The sequence below is a fragment of the Orcinus orca genome, chromosome 9, assembly GCF_937001465.1.
Source record: "Orcinus orca chromosome 9, mOrcOrc1.1, whole genome shotgun sequence".
NCBI lineage: Eukaryota > Metazoa > Chordata > Mammalia > Artiodactyla > Delphinidae > Orcinus > Orcinus orca.
In genome coordinates this window covers 84349675-84362457 of record NC_064567.1, presented here as the reverse complement: position 1 = coordinate 84362457, position 12783 = coordinate 84349675, and the positions used below count along the sequence as shown (strand labels likewise).

Here is a 12783-nt window from a genome sequence, read left to right as displayed (position 1 = left end):
AGAAAGGAAGCTGTCATGCAGTGGCCACCTGCGTTCTATGTCGCCAGTTGACCGGAAGAAGTCAACATCGTAGGTCACTGCTCAAAGAGTGCTCTTATCAATTCTCCTTGCTTTCCCTAACCTTCTCAAATGAGAAGAAGAATTATACTATGGGGGCCAAAATATTTGCATCTTAGTGATTAGTGAATATTTGCTCATGACTTAGAAAAAATATAATTACTTTTTTTTTTTTTTTTTGCGGTACGCGGGCCTCTGGCGGAGCACAGGCTCCGGACGCGCAGGCTCAGCAGCCATGGCTCACGGGCCCAGCCGCTCCGCGGCATGTGGGATCTTCCCGGACCGGGGCAGGAACCTGCGTCCCCTGCATCGGCAGGCGGACTCTCAACCACTGCGCCATCAGGGAAGCCCTAATTACTTTTTTTTGATGTAGTAAAACATGCACTTGGACAAAATCCAAAAGTATAAAGAAGAAATACAGTGCAAAGTAGTTTTCCTCCTGCTTCTACTCCCACTGCTCTAGCAATGCAGTTAGCAAAGATGATTATATTTTCTGCTCCTTCTGAGATGTTTCTATGCATGCTGATAACTGACTTGTAGTTGGTATTTTCTGACTCCTTACTTCTCCTAAAGTTTTTCTAAGTTTTAAAAAAATGCACTATGATTTCTTTTTATATACAGTATGAGAATGAGGAGGGGTGGCCCTTAAACACTGTGGAAAATAAAAAATATATATAATTTTTTTCCTGACATGTTAACTAATGTTTCCTTTTAATATTTGCGACCATGAAAGAAACACAAGAATTAGGGAAAGTTAGGGTAATGATTAACTATGCTGCTGAGTTTTGAGATAATATATCAATTGAGAGAGCAGGAATTCCCAATCCTGTAAAGAGATTACTTTTTATCTGTAATATTTGTAACGAAATTGGATCTCATCTATTTACGAGGCTAACCAGGGAAATATGAATTATTAAGAAAGCATAGTCAATACCGCAAGATTATTTTCATCTATATCTAAAACCCACAATTGGTTACAAGTTCTTTGGAATATTAAAAGAACAATATGAGAAATTATAAGAATAGAAAAATGCAAGGTTTGTGAGTGGAAGATGACAGAAAAGAAATCCTGAGACATAAAAAACTAAATTGGAAAGAATTACTAAAAAGATTAGTAGAGGGAATTATTTTCCATTGACGGGGAGAAGTGCTGCCTTAATTAGCATATTTTCTTCTGTTAATTTTAATAAAAGCAGACTGATACAGAGTGGAGCAAGTCAGAAAGAGAGAAACAAATACCGTATTCTAACACATATAAATGGAATCTAAAAAAAAAAAAAGTGGTACTGATGAACCTAGTTGCAGGGCAGGAATGAAGATGTAGACATAGAGAATGGACTTGAGGACATGGGGTGGGAGGGGGAAGCTGGGGCGAAGTGAGAGTAGCACCGACATATATATACTACCGAATGTAAAATAGCTAGTGGGAAGCCACAGCATAGCACAGGGAGATCAGCTTGGTGCTTTGCGATGAACTAGAGGGGTGGGATAGGGAGTATGGGAGGGAGGCTCAAGAGGGAGGGGATATGGGGACATGTGTATGCATATGGCTGATTCACTTAGGTGTAAAACAGAAACTAACAGTATTGTGAAGGAATTATACTCCAATAAAGATCTATTAAAAAAAATAAAAGCAGACTGGAATATGGCAATAAAATGAACCCTCACATCTTTGAAATTGTATGTGTTATGTGGTTTTCATAATGTAATGAATTCTGAAGATATTTATCATACAGAAACAAGTTCCCCAAATCTTCAACTAACTTTGGGGTGAGAGAAACCGATAACAAGTATTGAAAATATTCAAAGACCAAAGCAAGGTATAAAATGAAATATAGGACACGTATGTACAATAATTCTTAGACCTCGCTTTCAGAATTCTGAAAAAAATCAGGAGATTAGTACTACATGAAACATAACATCACCTTCTGAAGTTTTAGGAACATCAAAGGTGCTGAAAGAGAAAAGGAAGAAGGCTTTATTTAACCTTGATCTTGATCATTCAAGTGCCATTCTTTGGGGCCAAATTGGAGTCAAGGTATTTTTTGATGAGAGTAAGAAGTCAATTAGGAAGTAAAAGATAAAGGTGCTATCCCCTTATCTCTGAGTGCCCAGAGAGACCTTATCCAGAGACCTTCCCTCTTCAGAGCCAAAGACCAGCCCTCAGCCAGAAATAACTTGAGCAATTTTTGTCTGACAATAAAGTAGCTAAGATTTCACACTGAAATTATAATCACATCCATTAGGAGAAATATGTGATAAGAAAATGGGCTACAGGGTGAATATCAGGCCTAGAGAGAATGGATGGCCATGACTAGAAATAAGCTTCAACTCTAACAATGGCTGGAGAACCTGAAGACACAAACATTTCTGTATGTGCTCTACAAACCCCGGTGTGAGCCTGGTTGCTTTTGCTGTGCCTTCTTCCTTCATGTATAAATCTCTCTCATCATATAAACACTCAGAGAAGCAGAAAAAAACTCTCTACAAAAGGTTGAATGCAAGATTCCAAAAATGTTGAATCAATCTGAGGGCACAAAGAGGTTCAAATAGTGCTTCGCTTTCAGATTTATCACAAAGTGAGTCTGCCCTTGATTTGAAAAGACATCCCTGAGGGCTTCCCTGGTGGCGCAGTGGTTGAGCGTCTGCCTGCCGATGCAGGGGACACGGGTTCATACCCCGGTCCGGGAGGATCCCACATGCCGTGGAGCTGCTGGGCCCGTGAGCCATGGCCGCTGAGCCTGTGCATCTGGAGCCTGTGCTCTGCAACGGGAGAGGCCACGGCGGTGAGAGGCCCGCGTACCACAAAAAAAAAAAAAAAGAAGAAAGACATCCCTGAAATTAATCATGATTTCATTTTTTCCCCCAATGGTATAGTTTCAGTTACTACTAAAGTTCATAGCTACAGACTCTAAGGTGATTATCTTGTTACTCTATAATCACACCTGATGATCCTTTTAAGAAAAGATCAAATGCCCCTCATTTATAAATGGAATATCTAATTTTAGAAGGTTAAGTTAAAATAGCCCCAGAAATTTGCACCTCCAGTGAAGAGATAAAACCAATACTGTTTGGGAACAAGATAATAAAATTAAGCCTCTCCCCTCAAAAAAAAAAAAGAGATAAAGATCTGAGTGGATAAACACATCGCAGTCTCTGTGAACCCACACAAAATAAGCAGGGGTTAGGCGCTGGGGTGCTTTCAGAGTGCACCATTATTCACAGGAAAACAGCGAGATTCACTACGGAGGACATAATTCTTTTGACAGTGACAGGACCTCATTCACAGAACCAGGACTGATGGTGCATGCACAGTCAGCGTGCCAAGTGGCACAGGACCTGGATGCGGGTCCCTAATGGTGAACTGAGATCATTGCTGAGGACACTTGGTGATCACATAAGGGACACTCTGTTTGCTCTCTGGGAGACGCAGTTCATTTGCACTAATTGCAGGCTTGGGGGCCTGGAGAAGGCAGCTCTGTGTACACATACTGTATTCCCTTTGTTGGCGAAGGTAGCTCTCACGGGCCCTGTTCCTCCTGGCATTGTGTATGTGTGTGTATTAACAGAGAGACTTAGCTGCCTTTAAAATATATGTGCATTTCTAATTCTTTGCACTAAGCTTACTAATAGCTGGTGAGGGGAAGCTACAATATAATAGTGAATTACTTTCCGGAAAAGTTTAGCAGATAATTCATGAAATAAAAGAAATCCAGGAAAGCCTAATCCAATTACTATGGTTTACAGGATTTGTTTTTGTTCAGAAAAGTTCAGTTGAAAAAAAAATTTATCTACTGATCTATTAACCACCTATCTATTTGGGTTATTTTCACAGTTAGAGAGATTTAATAATTCTCATCTCTAAGAATACATCTCTTAAAATAGACTTCTTTCTTTTGTTATCAAACAACTTTTGAAGAAATGTAAGATTAGGAATTTCATATCTTTCAAACTTAGAAACACTGCATGTTGAAAACACTGAATAGTGTAAAATGAGCATGAAATAAATCTAATCATGTTGATATAGTAAAGTTTTGACATTCTCAAGAGGTTTGGTTGACTAAAAAAATAAATATTTACTAAGAAATTAAAATATTTAATGATATATACTAATCACCAAGACAGGTATACAAAAAGGTAGAAATAGTCCTTGTCCTGGTAATGTTTACAATTTATGAGGGGATGACAGACATGCACATTATGAAAAGTTACCTGCAAGGACCAAGCTAACCAATACCTCCTAAATGAATGAGAAGTGTAAGTTGTACTTCAATAATTCAGAAATGAACAGTCTCAACTTTTCACTACGTGAGTAAACAAGTGATTTCCAGAGAATATAAAAATTTTGATTGAATTGCGAATAAAAGAATAGCAGATTCAAATGTGGAAAAGGCTTGTCAGACAGGTGAAGGTGTTTTATGTGTATGGGAATGTAGACAAGAGAAGAGAGTTGGGGAATAATGGGAACCAAAGATAACAGAGGTGCTGCAGTCAAGTGTGAGGTGCTGCAGTCAAGTGTGAGGTGCTGGCGGTTGCCCAAAGAGTTTGAAGCAGTAGAAACAGAAACTCATCCAAGTTTTGAGAAGGATAGTTAACGTGACCAAATGCTGGTTCAAGAACCTTTTAATTGATCGAAGAGCAACAGGGAATTTGACAGGAATGGAGCCTGGAGGAATGGAGGTCAGTTAGGGGACTGTGGTCCACAAATGAGGGGATGAGGGAGTGATGTAGGATGGGGCAGTGATATTAGGAAGGAAGAGATAAAAGCTAAAGGTACAGCGATCTTTTATACCTAATAATGTATATCCAGCCTGGGGGGAGAAAAGCATCAAACTCTGAGCTATCTGGGTAAAAAGCAGAATTAGAGAAATCCAGCAAGGGATTCTGTAAATTGGTTTGCTTGTTTGTTTTATGGGAGAAGAGTTTAAGGGGAATGTTGCATTTAAGTTGCTGAAGAAATGCTTGGGGTGGGGGCAGTCCAGTGGGCAGTACTTAGAAATGTGGCCCTGGAACACAGGAGAGAATGAAGGTTGCAGGTAAATCTACAGTATTTGAAGCCACAGGGCTGGATATCACCTCTAACAAGATAAAGATGTCTAAACATAAGGTGAGGTTGATGTCAAAGGGAAGGTTTCCTGAGCATATGAATTTTAAATATAGTTTAAAGGCAAATTCTCTAAGATGATGTAAGGATATATCATCCTTGCAAGAATTAGATCTAATATCACTTCCATGAACCCCGTGAAGGACAAATATAATGGAATACAACGTAGATGAAATACACTGCACTGCAGGATTGTGATTTACCTTACAGAGGTCAGAAGTCTCTGTCCTCAGCATAGTTAACAACCCAGGGAAATATGGTGGAAAAGGATGAGTTCAGGTTTTCCTGGGTCTAGATTTCAACTCTGCTACCATTATCTTAGTTAAGTACCTTAAGGTAAATTTCAGCATCTCATTTGTTGAGCAAATATACTGTGATTATGGGACTAGAGATAATATATGTCCTATATGCCTAGCACATTGTATGCATTCATTAAAGGGATGTTGCCATTATTTATTTTATTTTTATTGTAATTTCTGTTATTTACAATGATAAAACTACATTTCTAAGGGTAGAACTACACTAATTTCCATCACCAAAGTGACGTATATCAGAGAAAGAAACAGTTCTGTAATGTAATTTTGAGTAAAAAGAGAGAACCTAGAATAAAATATATTCGTTGATAACATTAGTAGAACTTCATGGAGAAATTAACTATTTATAAGTGATCACTGACTTTACATAGATATGGTCTGAAAGAAAAAGAAATACGTAATTCTATAAACTACAATTCAAAGGAGAAAAAGAAAATGAGTAATGGGTAAATTGAGGACTCTAAAACCTTCATTTACATAGAGAAAGTAGTTCATTCTGGTAAAGTATATAAGGAGTTAAAGACCAGTAGGTTTGGTACTTATATACATACAGAATATTATAAAGAACTAGGAATCTTTTATATCCACAGAAGGAAATAAGTTCACTTGCACATGATTTCCAGAAATGAAAGAAATAAGAAGCCTTTGGTAGGTAAAGATTTATAATTCCATGTTTAAAGATGTACAAGTAAAATAGTAGTCCTGTGTCTACAAATTGCTAAGAAATATATTTATGTTTCTATTTGGTGACATAAGACTCAGGAGAGTAAAGCAACTACGATCATGGGTTCTGGATCCAGTTTTCCTGTGTAATATTTCCTATTTCCAGTTACTGGGCAAATTATTTAACTGTAGTGTCCTCATCTGTAAAACAGTACCTAACTAATAGGTCTGATAGGAGAATTAAATGAACTAATACACATAATGAGGTTAAGGAGTTCCTAGCACATGGTAAGATCCAAAAGAAGTTAATTATTTAATATTGTTTATTGTCATTATCATCAATATTACTTGGAATGGAATGAAATTACCTCAGTCAGCTTTTCTCCCTTTGCAAATGTGCCTCACTATATTATTTATGCTCTAAACGGATGTCTGGTATTAATTACTATTACAGGCTCTTACAGGGCAGTGTTAACTAAAATTTAAGCAACAATTTTGTCACTATTGTCTGAAGTGTCCTGTATCCAACAAATGTATATGAGAAGAAGACAAACGCAGGACAAAGACCCTGTGCTAGGAAAAATGTGATGAAGTTCAAATGGTGAAGAGTTGGATAAATGTATATAAGGGGGGGGGAGCAAAGAAAAAGTTTTATCCTAAAGTTTCTCTTGGATAAACATAAAGAAAAACAATGCCATTCCTAAAATGGGACTCGTCAAAAGATTTCTAGTAAGGGATGATGGACCAATTTTCTGGTTTGCGGCTGTTTCCTCCATCTTTTAACACTGGGTGAAGAGATGCCTAATTTTTACATCTCTCATGTCCCATAATAAGAAAGAAAAAGTAGTATAAGAACACTTGCCAAGCCAGGCTCACAAAACCATGTTTGTGGCATCTGTTGACTATCCAGATATCCCAGAGCTGTCCTGCACAGTTGTTCTCTATCACTGTCAGCCTCAGAAGTCCAGAGACAGTCACATGGCTAGGGCTGGTAAAGAAGAGTTCAAACCAGTCCATTTTCCCTGGAGCCTTAAAAACTTCCTAGACATAAAAATACTCCATTCTTCATGTCTAAGGTATGAGTAGAAGGGAATGGAGCTTTCCAGATTCACTGTGCCCCCCAGTTAAACAAATTTCTAGTTTAAGAATCTGTTGGTCAAGAATGCTTCATTTGATTTGCTCTATACAGAGTAGAAATGAAATACAAATCAATTATTTGGGCCCAATCAAGGCCATATATTTTATATTTTTAACTATAAGGTGTTAACCAGTAAGAAATTCTATAACTGCTCTTTGACACCCAACTTCTACTTCTTTTGTGATTACTTGCTTCCATTTAGCTGAATTGTTTTTCTTCTCACATAAAAGATCAACTAAGAAAACGATGTCCTATCAACTTAACTTAAATCCATTACATGATGAAAAGTAAATATTTTGACAGAGACATTTCAGAATCAAAACAGAGAAGGTATCTAATTGCTTGAAAATTACCAGATCATATTACAGTAAACAAGTTACATTATGCACCCATAATGATATTTAGCATTTGTACCCAAATATCAATGACTGCTAGGGTCAGAGAATAAGTTTTTAACCAATATATTAATGGAGGAAGTTACCCTCCTCTGAGTAACCAAGAGGAAACCAATTTTTAAGGTTTTACACCTTGATTGACACATACTGAAATTTGGTTTCCTTTATGTTTAATAAAGAACATTTTTACAGGTAGTAAGGAAAAGGAAGGTAAAAAAAAAATAGGCTTATGAAGCTTTTCTTTGATAAAAATAATTGGTTATGAAAATTCAAACATTATGTCACTATAGAAGCAGTACAGTGATAAGTACAGACATTAAAGTAGTTGTAGGAAATATCTTAAGAATAATAAGTATGCAAGGTACATGTGTTAATGTTTTTTCAACAGTTTTAACACAGCCCTTTGATCTTCAATGCCCATTAAAATAATGATATGTCATTATTAAAAAATACCTAAAACAAAACTTTGGAAACTTATTCCAAGATTATAGGCAAAGAGAATGCCGTAGTTTAGTTTTGGTAACGTTTAATTATGAATAAGATTATTTTAAAAATCTATTTTATAAATAAAAATTTTGGCACTATATTAGTAAGTATAAGAAAATTACAAATCCATCCCTTGCAAAAACACACTTTGTATCTGTCTGATACTTTTTTTATATATGTGATATGACAGATGATAAATTAAAGGGATAACAAGTCTTTCCCTTGTTCAAGGGTAATTGCCTTCACAGTGTCACTTGTGAAGATGCTTTCCCCAAATTGTCAGACTAGGTGGTAAGGATGGGGGGATAAATACATGGGCATTATGTAGCTATGGTTATTCTGTGGACTGTATTCATTGACGCCATTAACTAAATAACACAACACAACCTCTCTTCACAAAGCTGAAAGTATAGTAAGATTTCTAAGGATAGATTATATCTAATATTAATTAACAAAAATTTTGCAATGTCACACAATCATATTCATGACTTGTAACACCTTCTAAGATTTAAACCACTCACTATATTGCCATTAATATTGTATAAGTGAAACCAGAAACTGAAGAAGTTGAATGGATTCCTTGATATGTCAAAATTAAAACTAATAAATTGGATACAAGAATCATGTCCTTTCCTTTTGATATCATAATCTTGTCTCCCTCAAGATAACTACAATCATTACATATATATATATATATATATATATATATACATATATATATACACACACACACACCTGAACATATATATGTGAAAAAAATATACATTTGAACACAGGGATATAATATATATTCAGCTACATCTAGAAGAGCTGATAAACCTGTAACAAATGTAAAAGACTAACCTGGTGTTACTACTACTCCATTTCCATTGACCACAGGCCTCTCTTCCTCTTCCTCCTCAGGAGGCTCTATGCTTGCTTTCTCCATGTTGCTTACTGATTTATTCCTTTTTCGTTTTCCTTCAGTGCTTGGAGTGGCTCCAGGAAGTATCTGGTCTGTTACATTTAGTAACAATGGTGCTGGTTCTGCTGGAGGCTTTGGGGTACCGTAGTAATTGTCTGCAAATGATACAAAACATATGAAGTTAAATATTTCTCCTACTGGTGTGCATAATTTGTAAAGAATGGAAATTTTATTAACAAATGTGTATCCTAGTTTATACATATATATGTATTTTACATATACATACATACATATCATTTAATATCCTTTTATGTTTTTAAATAGGCGTTTATTTGTTGCTTCTATTGTATTGGGCTTTAATGCTTAAACAAAGATACAGACCTATCTTCATTTCACCTTAGTGCCAAATCAAAATATAGTCTTAGGTATTAGTTTCATATGACACATAGCAATTTCAAATTAATCAAAAAATTTTTATAACAAGCCTTGATTATAATCTTTTTAAAAATAATTATGTCTGAATAATAGTATGGGTAACTTATTCTTTAAGCAAATCTTATAACATTCTGGAAAGGCAAAGCACATTGTGCTCTTCTCCAGCTTGCAAAGGGCTCTGGCTGCTGTCCTTGATGTGCACAGCATCCTGCCTAGAGCTGGATCTCCACGCCAGTTTCGTGGTTCCCATGACTGCCGACAGTGGGCCTGCTACTGTAATCATTCTTCAGATTACCACAGCTCTTTTTCCCACAGCTCCATGATCTGAGCTACAGAAAACATTTGTTTCCCCCATCAGTCTGTGAGACTTCTAAAAGAGGAGACTAATTCCTATTTATCTCTGTCATAAGAGCCTGGCAAACAGTAACATGGAATATATGCTTACTATGTGAACATCTTTTTATATTCAAAGCAAATTACTTTTATGAAAAAAATACTTTAAATTTTTGCTTGGTAAACGACACAGTGGTGTTTTTAAAAAATCAATGTTATGCTTTTAGCATCAACTTCAAACCCATATTGGTGTTTTCAGTTAATTGAATAATTTACGCACATATTTGCTCACTCATTCATTAAAATCTTTATTTAGTACTGACTGTGCACCCAAGCACTCCAGTATACGTCTGAGAGAAAATGATGACTATTAATACAATCCTTGTCTTCCAGATGCTCAGCGGTTTAGTGTGGAAGACAGGCACATTTGACATTAAGCAGATAAGCATTAAAACAGGAAATAGGATTAAGCACTCAATCAAGGAGGCACAGAGGGGGAACCACATCTCATTATCTGCAGAGGCCACTGAAGGCAACTGAGAAAACAGTGTGCTGTGAAAGAAACCAACCCTTAAGTAGCAGTTATGGGGTCTAGATTTGGATTTTCTATATAACCACAATTCAAGCAAGTTATTTACTCAGTAAGGCTCAATTTCTTCATCTATAAATTGGAATGGCAATCCTTGTTACAATCACCTGCGTTCTGGGTTGCAAACAACCAAAACATACTCTAGTTAAATTAAAGATGATAAGGATATGCTGAAAAGGTATGAGATGGCTAGTTGAGGGAAGAGGCTGGAAACCCTTGAGGAAAATGGGCGGAAACAAAGGAGTCCATTGTGGACACCCAAGCTGCGTCTGCTGGCCCTGGACTCTGAAAGCCTAGCAGGTTCCACTACCACAGGCAATAGAAGCACAATACTTCTTATCTAATAAACATAATATAAAACTAGTAAATAGTCCTGCATGTCCCGATAAATAATATAATTTTAAGTAGTGTTCTGAGATCTTCAGTGCTTTTTTTTAATTGGAGTAAAATTGCTTTACAATGTTGTGTTACTTTCTGCTGTACAATAAAGTGAATCAGCTACATGTATACCTATATCCCCTCCCTCTTGGACCTTCCTTCCACCCCACCCCTATCCCACCCATCTAGGTCGTCACAGAGCACCGAGCTGAGCTCCCTGTGCTATACGGCAGGTTCCCACTAGCTATCTGCTTTACACATGGTAGTGTATTTATGTCAAACCTAATCTCCCAACACATCCCACCCTCCCCTTCCTCACTGTGTCCATATGTCCATTCTCTATGCCTATGTCTCTATTCCTGCCCGACAGGTAGGTTCATCTGTACCATTTTTCTGGATTCCACATATATGCATTAATATACGATATTTGTTTTTCTCCTTCTGACTTCACTCTGTATGACAGTCGCTAGGTCCATCCACATCTCTACAAATGACCCAATTTCGTTCCTTTTTATGACTGAGTAATATTCCATTGTATATATGTACCACATCTTCTTTATCCATTCATCTGTCAGTGGACACTTAGGTTGTTTCCATGTCCTGGCTATTGTAAATAGTGCTGTAGTGAACATTGCGGTACATGACTCTTTGAATTATGGTTTTCTCAGGGTATATGCCCAGGAGTGGGATTGCGGGGTCGTATGGTAATTCTATTTTTTAGTTTTTTAAGGAACCTCCATACTGTTCTCCATAGTGGCTGTATCAATTTACATTCCCACCAACAGTCCAAGAGAGGGTGTGGAGAAAAGGGAACCCTCTTCAGTGCTTTTAAGTATATGTAGTACTAACAAAAATGAATCACACTTCAGGGCTTTTTTTTTTTTTTCCAATTTGTCTTTTAGGGTTTAAATCTCCCTGAGGTAGAAAAATAACCTTTTACTAATTAGAAATAAATGCATAAATCAGGCTAAATAAATATTAAGTAAAGGTCTGGTTGAATTTACATTCCTAAATAATTACTCCTATTGAATGAGATGTGATTACAAATTATACAGCAATATTCTATTTCTACAATTTGATTTATGAAATTAATAGTTTAGACTAAATTTTAGATGTAAAAGAGTACAAATCATTAGTTAAGACATTAAGATTATCTTTATTAGCAATAATAATAGCAATTTAAAAGAGGCACAGAAATAACCCATGTAGTTACTACACTTGAGAAATGTAATTCATGGAGAATAGGCTTTTACCATAAACCAAATGCACAGAACAAAGAAACCAGAAATACCTAAAAGAAGTTGAAAAATTAGCCAGATGGTCAGGTAGCTAAGTCACTGAAATGATGTCCTGATGTTTAAATACATACAAATCAATATATTAAGGATAAAATGTGCCTTTTAGGTAACATACCAGCATGTTTTCAAAAAACAAACATCAAAACTTTTTAAAAATATAATTTGGAAAAACTGTCCCATTAAGAATGAAGTGCCTCTATGCAGAGTGCCAGGATTTAGAGAATCTAAAATCCAAAATACCACAACAATACGGTGTATGTTTAACAGCACAGATCGTGGTGAGATAAACCTGACTTTGAATCCTGTCTCCCCTAATCTGGCTGTCTCTTTATATCCTTGAATTGATTTAGTTAAAGTGGGACTGTGGGGCTATCAGATGACTGCAGTCACAAAACAACAACTACTACTATTATTACTATCATCACCACAATTTAGTGAGCTGGACACTGTAAAGGGCATTTTACTTCTGAGCGCTTGTATCTGATGGGGATTAGAACGAAGTCATTCTGCCTCTGCAGTTAAAAGAAAATGGAGGCTCTAAAACTATTTTTCAATATTATACATAAAACAGGTGGAAAACCTATATCCATTTGACTTAGGAACCTCATTTCTTTTCAAAAAACTATATTGCCTCTCAAGAGAAAAAAAAAGAAAAAAGAAGTATGATGCAATTTGCAACCTGCCTGGAA

General features: G+C 36.4%; 1 protein-coding gene across 12 annotated transcripts in view; it reads right to left on the bottom strand.

Annotated features, from left to right (window-relative positions):
- MAGI2 (membrane associated guanylate kinase, WW and PDZ domain containing 2) overlaps nt 1-12783 on the bottom strand; it is a 1374207-nt gene that overhangs the window by 520381 nt on the left and 841043 nt on the right. For all 12 annotated transcript variants that reach the window (XM_049714931.1, XM_049714925.1, XM_049714927.1 and 9 more), the window contains one exon: nt 9001-9216. In XM_049714931.1, the coding sequence (XP_049570888.1) occupies nt 9001-9216 (216 nt within the window). The remainder of the gene's footprint in view (nt 1-9000; nt 9217-12783) is intronic.